General features: G+C 32.3%; 1 protein-coding gene across 1 annotated transcript in view; it reads left to right on the top strand.

Moving 5' to 3' along the window:
• COL11A1 (collagen type XI alpha 1 chain) overlaps positions 1-10,803 on the top strand; it is a 257,944-nt gene extending 247,141 nt beyond the window's left edge. The window contains exons 64-67 of the mRNA XM_074262824.1: positions 4,125-4,237; positions 5,626-5,694; positions 7,425-7,658; positions 9,417-10,803. Coding sequence (XP_074118925.1) covers positions 4,125-4,237; positions 5,626-5,694; positions 7,425-7,658; positions 9,417-9,563 — 563 coding nt within the window. The 3' untranslated portion in view covers positions 9,564-10,803. The remainder of the gene's footprint in view (positions 1-4,124; positions 4,238-5,625; positions 5,695-7,424; positions 7,659-9,416) is intronic.
• The last annotated feature ends 2,278 nt before the right edge of the window (positions 10,804-13,081 follow it).

Genomic DNA, 13,081 nt, shown 5'->3' with positions numbered 1-13,081 from the left:
ATTTTGTTCCATTATGGTGTAGAGTAGAAGTAATAAAGCAGATTTCAAAATAGAAGGGCTGATCCAGTCTATTTATTTATATTGAGTATAAATATTGACTTAATATACAAATAAAATTAAAATTGTAATTTTTAAAGCAATGACTATATTTTCATTTCAATCAAACACAGAATTTAAGAAACAAGTATAAGTACCATCAATTCTACATATTTGATAATTAAATTCAGCAAATTCAATTCAATAAACATCTCACAAGTTTTCAGGAAAATATATGTTTAATATGGTACAACAATATGACAATGACCTTGGGTTTTTAAAGTGTAAGCTTTGTGGAGTGTAAGCTTGTTGCTAGCTCTATCACATAAAAGGGTTTGATTATGATCATAGAGATAAGTGGAGTCTTCTGTCTAAGGTCAAGCCCAGCTCAGTATGAAGAGGCCTAACTATAATAAATTGATCTCTAATTGATTAATTTTTTTAAACTATTGTAACTAATGAAATGATTTTATATTTCCTATTCTAACACATTCAAATCAAATTTCTCTGCTTGCTTCCTTCATGTACATAATATACCATTCCCCACCTCCTTGGTTTTGAGTAATCTGTTCCCAGACTTTCTTCCTTATTTGTGACACTGAAGAGTCTCACTCTTTCTTCAAGATTCATCTTAAATTCTACTTTTTGCTTAAGACTTTTTGATGGTCTAGAAAATTTTACTTTATTTAAATTCTGTATTTATTTACTTCTACTGTTTTCTGTTAGTAGAATATTAGGTTGTATAAGTCAGGGAATGATTTGTTTTTGTCTTTATATTACTAGAACAACACACTATTGGTAGCTAGTGATTAACTGAATTTATTAAATTGAATTTCAGCTTTTACTCTTACTCTTTATCCATTTATACACTAGCTCTTTTCTTGATCATCTATTTCCTCAATGACATCCTTGTATAGAGATCATAACTAGAAATATACTAGAGCCTATTCAAATGGATTTGAAATTTAGTAGTGAGATTTGATATATACACAAATATAGAGGAGAGATATCAATTGATTTTTTTTTTTTTTTATTAAAGATGTTTTTTATCTTTTTAAAATTCTTGTTGGTTGGTTGGTAGATGACATGCTCAGGATTCTATTTTCTTCAACATTGACTATGTTATTAATTATATAAGTCTTTATATAAGATAGTAGCAATCAAGTTCAGTATAAGTTCAGAGTCTATTGTAGTGTCTAGGGAGGGATTAGAAAGAGAAACAGGGTTTGGTGTAGATTTTGAAAGGAGTTTTAGGTATGAATAGACAAAGAGGAGATTAATGGGAAGAGTATAAGATCATTTTTAAGGAGTGTGAGAGATGATTATTAATAAGCAATATCTTGGGGAGATTGGGAGGCTCTCCCCTTTCTCTCCTTTTAAAAAGTTCAATTTTCTTGTAGAATATTACTGAAAAGGAGATTCCATAGACTCTGAGGATCTTGGTCAGACCCCACCCAATCAATATTGGAATTTAATCTTGGGTGGGGAAGCTTATTGTGTTTAATTCAAGTTTGGGTGAAGCAGCTCCAGTTGTCTAGATAATCCAAAGCTGCTAGTAGTCTGACTGGAGATAATTTTTTTTCTACAAGGGTTACTCTCAGTTCCTCATTAAAAATGGTATGTAAACTGTGAGCCCTGCCACCATGATTGTCTTTGGTATAAAAGAGATGATCAAATGACTATCGTTTTATTAATAACTTTTGGCTTTATTAAGAAATGGTTAAATTATCCAGAAATTATGTCTTTTTAAACATCTTGGGAGAAAATTGTCCTTACTTTCAATAATGTTGTGTTGTTTATACCTATTATACATAATTTTGTAGGTGGTGAGGAACCACTGTAGATAGAGGAGTTAGACTTTTTTCATTATTTCCAAAGATTAATGAATCATCACTGAGGGTATTTCCTCAGTACAGATTGTGGAATTTCACCATTTCTTGATTTGTTTTGTCCAAAGAAATGTCATTTATCTATTAAAGCTTTTGGATAAGAGCCTTTCCATATTTGGCCCTGAAAGTTCTTAGTTATGCATAATCCACTGTTATGCTAGTACTTAAAGCTTCCCAGGCTAGTTCAGAGCTGGCAGAAAGCCATTGAGAACTTAAGTTCAATAATTTTGAGGTGATTCTTCTGTCTCTAAGTCTGCCAATCTACTTTTCATTAATTTCTGCTCCAGTTGGTAATAATGAATATTGACTACTGAAGCTGGAGTTATATTGAAGCTATTCCTGTGTGAAAGTTTCATGTTTTCAAAGTATTTTGGGGACATATTGCAGTTAGGGTAAGCTAAAGCTTGTTATCTTTAATATATCTCTTCTTTCATGTATGTATGTATGTATGTATGTATTTAATGTTATATTATATTTATATTTTTCCACAGTTACATTTAAAACAATTATGTTTTACATTTGTTTTTAAAACTTTGAGTTCCAGATTCTCTCCATTATCTCCAACCCCAGCCCCCATTAAGAAAGCACATGTGAAATTTTTGAAGTTGGGAAGGGGGCCCCAAAAATTTGGGGTCACAGACCAGTGTCATGAGGTGTCCCAAAGGAATTTGCAGGCTTGAACCCATTTCCTAGGCAAGGGGCAAAGTTTTATTGTAATTATAATGCTATTACAAGCAGACCAAATTCCAAGAGAATTTAGACATATTTATCCAGCTTTCTATCATTGATATGCTAATTCTATGGCCCAGAGAAGTGGTCTCTGGAGCTGGTTATCATTGACCAAGAGAAAAGTCAGCAATAAACTGAGAAGTAGTCTATTCAGAATCAGACAGATTGTTGGGTATAGAAAATCCCTGAGGCAGAGTCCAAAGTCAAAAGATATAGTATTACTGACTTATTGTTAGAACAGAATCCCTGCTAAGATCAGTAGATGTAAAAGTCAAAATCATATTGCATCAAAGTTATTCATAACATTTCCAAAAAGGTCGTGTTGTAAAAATAAAGCATCAATCTCCCCCCATTAAAAAAAAAAAAAAAAAAAAAAAAAAAAAAACTCAAGAAAAATTCAAAAAAGAGAGAGACAGGCGCACAAAGAGAGAAAGCGGTTCCATTTATATTATATTATGGTATATCTCTATATCTCTACATTTAAAAGATACAGTGGAAAGTTAATATTAGCACCTTTCTTCTATTTTGCTTGGACAGCATTGCTTGCATATTGTCTCCGGCATTAGATGAAAGAACTCATTAAGGGTAGGGACTTTTTTTTTTTTTTTTTTTTGCCTTTCTTTGTATCTCCAGAGTTAAAACCATACCTCATATTTTATAATTATTGAATTGATCTGACATTAACAGAAACCTTCACGAGCTCCTGTAACAGCAAAATAATATAGATTGTTTACTAGTGTCCAACCTCTTGGAGATGAACTTTCTCTGAATGTAGCTAAACTGGGTCTTCAAAAAACAGGTATACAAACCATTTATGAAATATTTCTGGACTTTGGACTCTGATGTCATTGAATAGCCATTCAACTCTCACACAATAAAGTGTCCAGATTAGATCATGTATAAGCTTCTTGAGGGCAAGAAGTAGATGTTTCATAAATGCTTGTTGAAATGAATCAAATTGTATTGTGTTGAAACTAGAGCTAGAACCCACTTATCTCATCAGTAAGGAAATTGAGGTTCAGAGTACTTGATTGAGGTCACACAGCTAGTTAGTGATAGAACAGGATTAGCACTCAGATGCTCTCATTTGCAGTGTTTGTTCACATTAGTGGACATTTATTCTTAAAGAATACAATTCATCTAGGTATTAATACATACATATTTAATAATAATAATAATATCAACTAGTTTTTGATATGACCTTTCAAGTGGTTTCAGGCACTTCATAGATATTTCATTTTATTTCTATAACAACCCTAGGAGGAAGGTAGCATTATTATTTCCATTTTGCAGATGAGAAAACTGAGGAAATTGAAGGTTAAGTAATTTGCCCAGGACCATCCAACTAATAGGTAGCTGAAGCTGGTTTTGTATTCAGGTCTTTTCAACTCTAGGCTTTCCTACTGTCTCTAAGTATGACTACCTCTGTATAAATGATCATTCATGTCACCAATGCAATATATCTTTTAGGTGAGTATTGGATTGATCCAAACCAAGGTTGTTCTGGAGATTCCTTCAAAGTTTACTGTAACTTCACAGCTGGTGGAGAAACTTGCATTTCCCCTGACAAGAAATCCGAAGGAGTAAGTACCAATCTGTTTTGATGGTGATGCTGACAGTTCTTGCCATGTTTTTGCAATATTGAACTAAACAGGAGAATTATACTGTCACATTTTCATATATCTGCTTTTCTTACCGAGTAATTAGTATATATCATTTGCATAAACATGAGCCAAGCAATGGAATGATACATAGAGTTAACAAATGCCCTTCCCTCTTTTTTTTTTTGCCCAGATGTATTTTCTATGCACCTGCTTGCTTGCTAACATTAGCCCATATCCTATGACTCAGCCCAGCTGTGTACCAGTTTTTTCCTGTTTGTAATATTCGAGCTGAAGTTTTTCATGACATAATTCAAAGATGCATATTATGTTCAAATAACATTCATATCTGAAAAATAATGTCTATATGGAGAAAAATAAAAACCATTTTTCTGTAACATGGTCCATCTCAACTAAACTGGTAGTTGAAATTGTAGGTTTTCTTACAGTTTGTTCTACAAATGTTTTTGCTTTCCATTTCTAATTAAATTTGATGCAAATCATTATGATATAGAGCAAATTCTTCCCTAGCATAATATAAGAAGAATACTCAGTGTGCTGCATAGGAGAAAAGTTTGGTTCTCATTTGTATTCTTGTACTAAAGCTCATTTTTCTAGTAAATGATATGCAGTGTTCAGAGGTACAGAAACCCCTAAAGGCATCATAAGTTGCTATATGTAAGGCTGATCTTTTCAGTGGAAAAGTTGGCTTTGTGTTTATGGGAAAGGGGAAATAAATGAAAACTATGCACCCACCTGCTATGCAGTAGAGAATAACCAAGCTTCATGGAAAGAGAGAAATTTATGAAAATGGAAATAAGCCCCCTTCTCAGTGATCAGTATTATTCCTTATTGTGAAACTCCCTCTTCTTCCTCCTCCCACCTCTTTCTGAATCTTGGTAGTAACTGTATTCCCAAGTCTATATAAAACTTCTTCAAATATATCATGAGGGAATGAGAAAACCAGTTTCACAGCCATGATTTTTGCTCCCTGATTTTGCTATTTCCTAGTTAGAGATCTTCAGAGTGATTCTTTTACACAGGTCATACTGACTTTATTTCTCTAAGCTAACAGATGGCCACTAGAAAAAGCAGCACTTTTAAACTACTAACTACATTAAAATTTCAAACAAAGCCCTATAGCTGTTAGTGTATTTCCTCCTCCAGACATTTTTTGAGATACATAAAGAAAAGAATGCCCTTCCAATTTCACAAAATGAAGCCCTATCATGTTTTTTCTCTTTCCCTGATTTTCCCATGACGTTGAATGGAGTTCAACAAAATAATAGTGTGGAAGGTGTAGAAATATATAGAGACATATGATTTCTTTTCTTGCTAACATTCCCAAATATTCTCTTCTTTTACAATAGGTAAGAATTTCATCATGGCCAAAGGAGAAGCCAGGAAGCTGGTTTAGTGAATTTAAGAGAGGAAAACTGGTATGTTATTATTGCTCCGTGCAATCATTTATTGCTACCATCACAAGTTAAATTTCAGTTATAAATTCAGACTACCCCTGTAAAAGACTGAATTACATATTGTAAGCACCCCTCTCCATATTAAGAAATCTATTCAATTCAGACATAGTGGGCCACTCTCAGATTTTAATGACAGACTAAAATTTCTCTGACAGAATGAAAAGAAGCACACTGAGTTTTTAACTGAAATATATAATCAAATAAATGCTACTTTTCTTTGACTACTTGAGCTCAACATTCAAATATGATTATATTAGGGATATCTACTCAAAAAAAAAAAAGAAAGTATTTCTGTAGGATTTCTGTCCTTTATGCTATTTAAAAGAGTTTAATTTCTTATCATTTTTGATGCCCAGTCAGTATATTGTTCTCTTTAGCAAGTAGGATATAAGAGTTGAGTAGCCTAAGCTTCCTGGTCCCTTGATCACTTTAAATAACACACTATTATTTAACCTAGAGAGTGACTGGTGACATGCAGAAGTTAAGGCACTTGCTTATGGCCACATAGCTTGTCAATAGCAGAGACAGATTTTCATCTCAACACTATATCTGCTGTTAAACTTTCTCCATTATTTATAATAAAATATATTCCTGATCACAGAATTAGAGACGAAAAGGGCCTTAGAGACCATTTAACCCAATCCCTGCATTTTACAGATGAGGAAACTAAGGCCTAGAGAGAAAAAGTGACTTAGACCAGATCTTAAATTCAGTTTTCTCTTTTTAAGTTTAAGTTAAACCTTAGAAGCTTCCATGAAATTAACATTTTTGCATTAATAGTTTTCCTAGGTACAATTTAAAATGAGAAAAAAAATAATTTTCATAACATACTTGAAGATTATAAACTTGCTAAATTTGAAAGACAATCATATCATATATATTTTTATTTGATTATTTAATGTCATAGGATGATTGAAAATAGATCTTTTCAAATTCCAATTGACCCTTAAAACTTCAGTACATTTCTGCCACTATTACCCTATATAGAACCATTGATCCCAAGGATATTTTCCAAACTCCAAAGTTGAAATTTTGAATTTCTGACTTTTTATATTTATATCTGATTTTTGCCTTTGCTAAAGTTCTATTCCAATACTTCATTGTGGCATGTTTCTGTGCTCAGTTATAGGTGGCTATACTAATAAAAAAGAAATTCTGTCAGATCCTGCCATGATAATCACAGAGAGCAAAATCATAGCCTTCTGCTCCAAAGGCCAATCTGTTCATTTTGGGCTAAACTGACTTGTCTAAAATCACATAGATAGTTAATTTCCTCAGACACTAAATCTAGCTTCTTTTCATAATATTCTACTATCTACAAGACTCTTCGCTTCTAAAAGCTAATTCACATATACACATGCATGTACAAAACCCAGTTTTAAAAGCATTGATTTGGATATACCAGCACCAATTACATGGAAACATTATTTTAACTGATTTAAAACCAGTGACAAGGAGCTGAAATGATTTATTGTGGAATATAATCAGTTGACAACTAGGAGGACAGAAATTAATTCTGAACCTTTAATTCTTGATGTGTATGTGCTAGTCCCTGAAGCATGCCTCCGTTCAATAGATCAGAATGTATCAATAGATATAACAAAATGTGTCTGAGCCCCATGTAATATCATTAGAGGTTTCCTTCTCAAGGGAGAGATGTTCATGTTCCTGTATTTCATTTCCCCTCACAGCTCTCTTACTTGGATGTAGAAGGGAATTCCATTAATATGGTTCAAATGACATTCCTTAAACTTCTGAGTGCTTCAGCCAGGCAAAATTTCACCTACAATTGTCATCAATCAGTGGCTTGGTATGATGTAACATCTGACAGTCATGACAAAGCACTCCGATTCTTGGGATCAAATGATGAGGAGATGTCTTACGACAACAACCCTTATATCAAGGCTCTTTATGATGGCTGTGCTGTAAGTAGAAGTTCAGACTCTTTATTTTATTTCTCTTTCCTTTAGCAGAATAACAAGGCTACTTAGAAGTTTTCTCCATTTAGCCTTGTGTTGTATTTCTCTGGTGAACAGATGCCAATTTTATTTGGGTTTTGATGTTTAAAACTAACAAGTCCTTGACAGAGTGAATTAGAAACATCTAGGAGTGGTTCCATAAGTGAAGAAAGAAAGAAATTATTTTTAAAGCAATACAAAAAGCAACAACAGTATAGCTATGGTTATTTTGTACTGGTAATGTGGGGAAGCAATAAGTTTTAATAAATAATGGGAGCAGAAAATCATTCCTATAGCTTTTATGACTATGAAATTTAACTTCTATAAATTATGGTAATTCTAAGATTCTATAAATTCAAAGAAAGTAATAGTGGAATTTCACACAAATATATTTTCATTGATATCTTTATATATATATATGTGTGTGTCTGTACAAATATGTGTGTAGGTGTATGTGTACATATAAATATATACACACATATACGCATACCTATGTGTATATGTACCTATATTTAGACATCTGATCTATTTATCTAAATTTATGAATGAATATGTGTGTGTGTGTGTGTGTGTGTGTGTGTGTGTGTGTAAGTTTGTGTGTTTGAGATACATATTTTCCTAGGACAAAAATATTTAAGTTACAAGAAGTGTTTTTCTAAAAGGATTAATTATATATTATGACCCTCACTTCATAGCAAAAGAGCCTTGAAAGCCTAATTAAGATCTCAGTTTCTCAACTATCCAGGTCCCTGATTCAAAGTGGCTAGATGAAAAATTTTCAGGATTTTTTTTTCCCAAAGGGATTACTTTACCTCAACACCTCCCTTAATTTTGTATAGGTTCTGGGCCTACATAATGTATATTGATTGAGTAAACATTTGGTGGTAGTTTTCAGAATATGCTGGAGGCCATCCTGCTACTTGGGACTTTATTTACTTCAAACTAATTCCTCTATGAAAACAATAACATTCAAAGGAAAATCTACCTTAGTGTGCTCTATTGAGCAGAGCAATAATAGAATTTAATGTAAATAAACCCTTCTAACACAGCAGTAAAGAAACAGTTGTGTGTGGCATTGATTTCAAAAGACTAGAAAAAAATGACTAAGAACGTGATACCTGGCTTCAGCAAGAAAATATAAATTTGAGAAAAGTAAAAAAGTTTGAAGAGGAAATCTTTTTTTATTTTTCAAATCTTACTTTATTTTCTGCTAAACTGTTTCTCACAGAATTATTTGTGATATTTAAAGCCATTAATTGACTGCTTTGCAAATGTTAATCTGTAATAGTTAATGTCACAATAATTAATTTTGATTATTTGCTGACTAGAATCATAATTGTAATGATAAAAACATGAAAATGTAATATTCTTATGAAATATGGTCCCATAAAGAGGATCAATTTTCATAGTATGTTTCTATATTATCTCCTAATAATATATTATTCCCTTGTTGCACATAGTACTGTGGTTCCATCTTTCCTATTGCCTTGCTAATTTTGTAATATATTCACCAGTGGTTTAGTTGAAAAGATTTCCTTAATACCAAAGGAATGTGGAAATATTAGCAACAAATAATAAATTAGAAGCAAGGTAGAAATTCCCTTTTCTAACTGTCTAACTCCCTTTTCTATCTGTCTTGGGAAAACATGGAATTTATTCTTTAAAGACTTGTGAGAAATGTGTCTATACATAATCATTGTTTTTGTTTTGTTTTTAATTTCACAGTCTCGAAAAGGCTTTGGAAAGAGTGTGATTGAAATCAACACCCCTAAGATAGACCAAGTACCTATTGTTGATGTGATGATTAATGACTTTGGAGATCAGAATCAGAAGTTTGGATTCGAAGTTGGCCCAGTTTGTTTCCTTGGTTAAGATTAGGGCAAAGAACATATAAATCAACAAACATTTTACCTTGGTACCAGCAGTCCACTTTATGCCACATGCAAGTTTTGAATATGGATGGTGTAGAAAATGTCTTGCTGTGTATGTATGTATGTATGTATTATTTAGAAAATGTGTTGCCCTTGTGGGGCCAGAATCACATGACTTAAATTTTTTTGAAAATCATGAAAGACATGTATACTGTGGCACAGATGGAAAACTTAGGGTTGATTTTTCATTCCCTATTCTCTCCTCTTCTTCCCCTATTTGGATTCCTTTGGTGCTATTCTTTTAAAAAGCAACAAACATACAAAAATCCATCAACAACATATATATATAGGAAAGACATGGTGCTCCTTTCCATCCATCACAGGAGGTGCTAAGAAGATGTGTTTAATAAATTGTAATTATTTTATGTACAGTACTATACTGTTATTTTCTTTGTCCATTTTCAAAACTTGCATGTGTCTCCGAATTGCATCTGGCTCTAACTTTATAAAATTACAAAACTCTGTTGATGGCAATAAATACTGTGTATGTATTATGCGAAATAAAGCTATTTCCAGTGACTTCAACTCCATTTTCTGGTTAATAATAATAATAATAATAATAAATTAATAATAATAATAATAAAAATCCCTTTGTATATATTGATGTTGAAGAGCTCTGTTATTTGAAGTCGCCAAAAAATCTCAGGTGGCAAAAAACTGGAAGACCTTTGGCACACACTCAAATCAACTCTTCTCTGCTGTTGTTACCTTTTGATGAATTGCAAACAGAAGCAGCATCCTCCAGGGTGCTAAGTTCTATGGTGCTATACCTCAGACTTTTTTTTTTCTTTTCAGAATCCAGGATTTCTTTATAAACCTGTATATACCTAAAGAAAGCAACTTTATATTTTGGGGTGGGAAAATAATGTGTATGAAAAGTACTTGTATTTAAAGAGATCTGTTTAATTCTTTGTGCAGTCAAAGGTTAGATCTGTCATTGCCCCTCTCTTGTATGTCATCTGAGTATTTTTTTTCAGTGTACTTCTTTGATGCACATTAATATTAAAACTGGAGCCTAAACAATTATTTATGAATTTGTGCACTTAGTTGTGTGTTTTTTTTTTAATTATTATTAAATGATGGATGATGAACATTTACTTCTTTTGATACCAGATTGCAGTAAGTGTTTTAAATACCATATGCCCACCCCACAATGGGACAATTTCTTTTTTTTTTTTTTTTTTTTCAAACGAAGGCCATAGGTCACACGATGATTCTACCTAGTTGCTAAGCAACATATAAGTGGACTATTCATAAAAGAGCCTATTTTTAAACTCAATTTATACAAGTCACTATCCAAATTCCATAGTTGGTTTCTTTTCCCTTTGAAGTTTTGCTTTTTTTTTTTTTTTCCCTGATAGATGCAATTAGAATGAAGATTTAAACCTCACAAACACAATCCTTTTGTAACTATTTTTTCATAATATATGTAAGACTTGAAAATAAATGTTTGTTATTATTTCTTATTTTAATTGTTAAATTAATTGATACCAGATTCCACTGACTCATTTTCACCTGGTCTTTTATCATAAAAGAGTATACTTGTAAAAAGCGAGACTACAAACTGAACATTTGTCATTCAGAATATCTTTTATTTTTGAACCCAAGTTTGTTGTAACTGTCACCTTCAGAAAGAAGATATTAATTTTATCAATAAACTCAAGTCTTGTCTACCTGGATTGATTATTCTGTTTCTTAAATAGACTACAGTTCTATTTCAATCCTCAATAAAACTATCTTAGTCTACTCTTTCTATTCAAAGACAGTTTGCCATTGAAAGATAGCACATTATGGTCAGAAAAACAAATAGTCAGAAAAATCTTTCTGTGTGTGGAGAAATGAATACTGTACCTTACTATCATTTGTTCAAAAGAAGTATATTTTAGATTTCAAATCTTTATGGAAGAGAACTCATCTTACAAAGAATTTTTTTAAAAGGCTTAACCAAATGATACATATAAAAATAAATCTAAATAATAAACAATAATCCTGAAATTAGATATGGATGGCCTTCAGCCTCTGAATTTTAAGAATGTATTTTTTTTCCTTCAATCTATTAACTAATTAACCAACCACTGAATCAAGACACATTTATTAAGCACTTATATGCTATGTAGTAAGGTGGTCAAATTAAGTCTACAAAGACAAAAATGGACCCTGTTCTCAAACAGTTTACATTGCTACTTGTAGCAATTCTCTCAGAGAATGTCCTAACCAGGATTCTGGTTAAAACAATATTTTTCCTGCTTTAAACAAACAAGTACCCAGTTAGTGTATTCTAAACTCTAGAAATTCAGGTCAAAACATAATAACATATTGATTTTCAGAATCAATTTATTTCTATAGGAGAAAGGATACTAAATAGTAGACCTTAAAAGATATGAAATTGAAGAAATAAAAAGCACACTATAACTGAAAAAGCACATTACATGTGAAAGTCTTTTGGCTACTAAAACACCATATTGAAATGCAAGATACTTTATAAATTTAGAATTGTTCATCAGTTATGACATTGATCCTTAAAAATAATAAAACAACTCGCTATAAATGAGTTTTTGTCAGTCATTTTTCAGTTGCATTTGGCTCTTTGTGACCTCATTTGGGGTTTTCTTAGCAAAGATACTGTAGTGGTTTGCCATTTCCTTTTCCAGATCTTTTTACAGATAAGGAAACTGAGGCCATTAGAGTAAAGTGACTTGCCCAGAGGCACAGAGCTAGTAAGTGTCTGAGGTTAGATTTGAATTCAAGGAAGATGAATCTTCCTGACTCCAATCCATCACTCTGTTTACTGTGTCACCTAGCTTTCCCTTAAATAAATTTTCTACTTACTGATAGTAACTAACCCTATTTCACCCTCCCATTTCTTTCCCATGTGTATGACATGGTTCATACTAGTCTTTAGTGCTATTCCATTATCTCTTCCCCATCTTTATCCACTGAATTTTTATCCATTCTTTCAAAACCCAATTTAAAAGTCATAAGGCAGTGAGGTAGCATAATGGTTAGAGTACTAGACCTGAAGTCCAGGAAATTAGAATTTCAAATCTGATCTTAGATTCTTACTAGAAAGTGTGTGTGTGTGTGTGTGTGTGTGTTGGGAGGGCAAGTGGGGGAAGGGCAGATGGGTGCCTGGATAGCTTGTTTTGTAAGTGTGTGTGTGTGTGTGTGTGTGTGTGTGTGTGTGTGTGTGTGTGTTTTGTTAGTCTATTTTCATCTTTGCATTTAAATTAGAATATCAAAGTATATATTGATTTAATTCAAATGATCTTTAATTCATATAATTTTTAGTGGTCATTTTGCTCACTCTTATCATGAGCATTGTAACTTAATTTGAATAAACATCACATGAAATATTATTTCTTGTTATATCATGAAGGTAGAACTAATAAGACTCATCTATAGGTTGTGAATATGGAATAAATGCCAGTGAGCAATCTAAAATGAATCCTAGATTTTTGA

The sequence above is a fragment of the Sminthopsis crassicaudata genome, chromosome 4 (assembly GCF_048593235.1).
Source record: "Sminthopsis crassicaudata isolate SCR6 chromosome 4, ASM4859323v1, whole genome shotgun sequence".
In the NCBI taxonomy this organism is placed as follows: Eukaryota; Metazoa; Chordata; class Mammalia; order Dasyuromorphia; family Dasyuridae; genus Sminthopsis; species Sminthopsis crassicaudata.
Note: the sequence above shows the minus strand (reverse complement) of the source record. Positions and strands in the feature narration are given on the sequence as shown.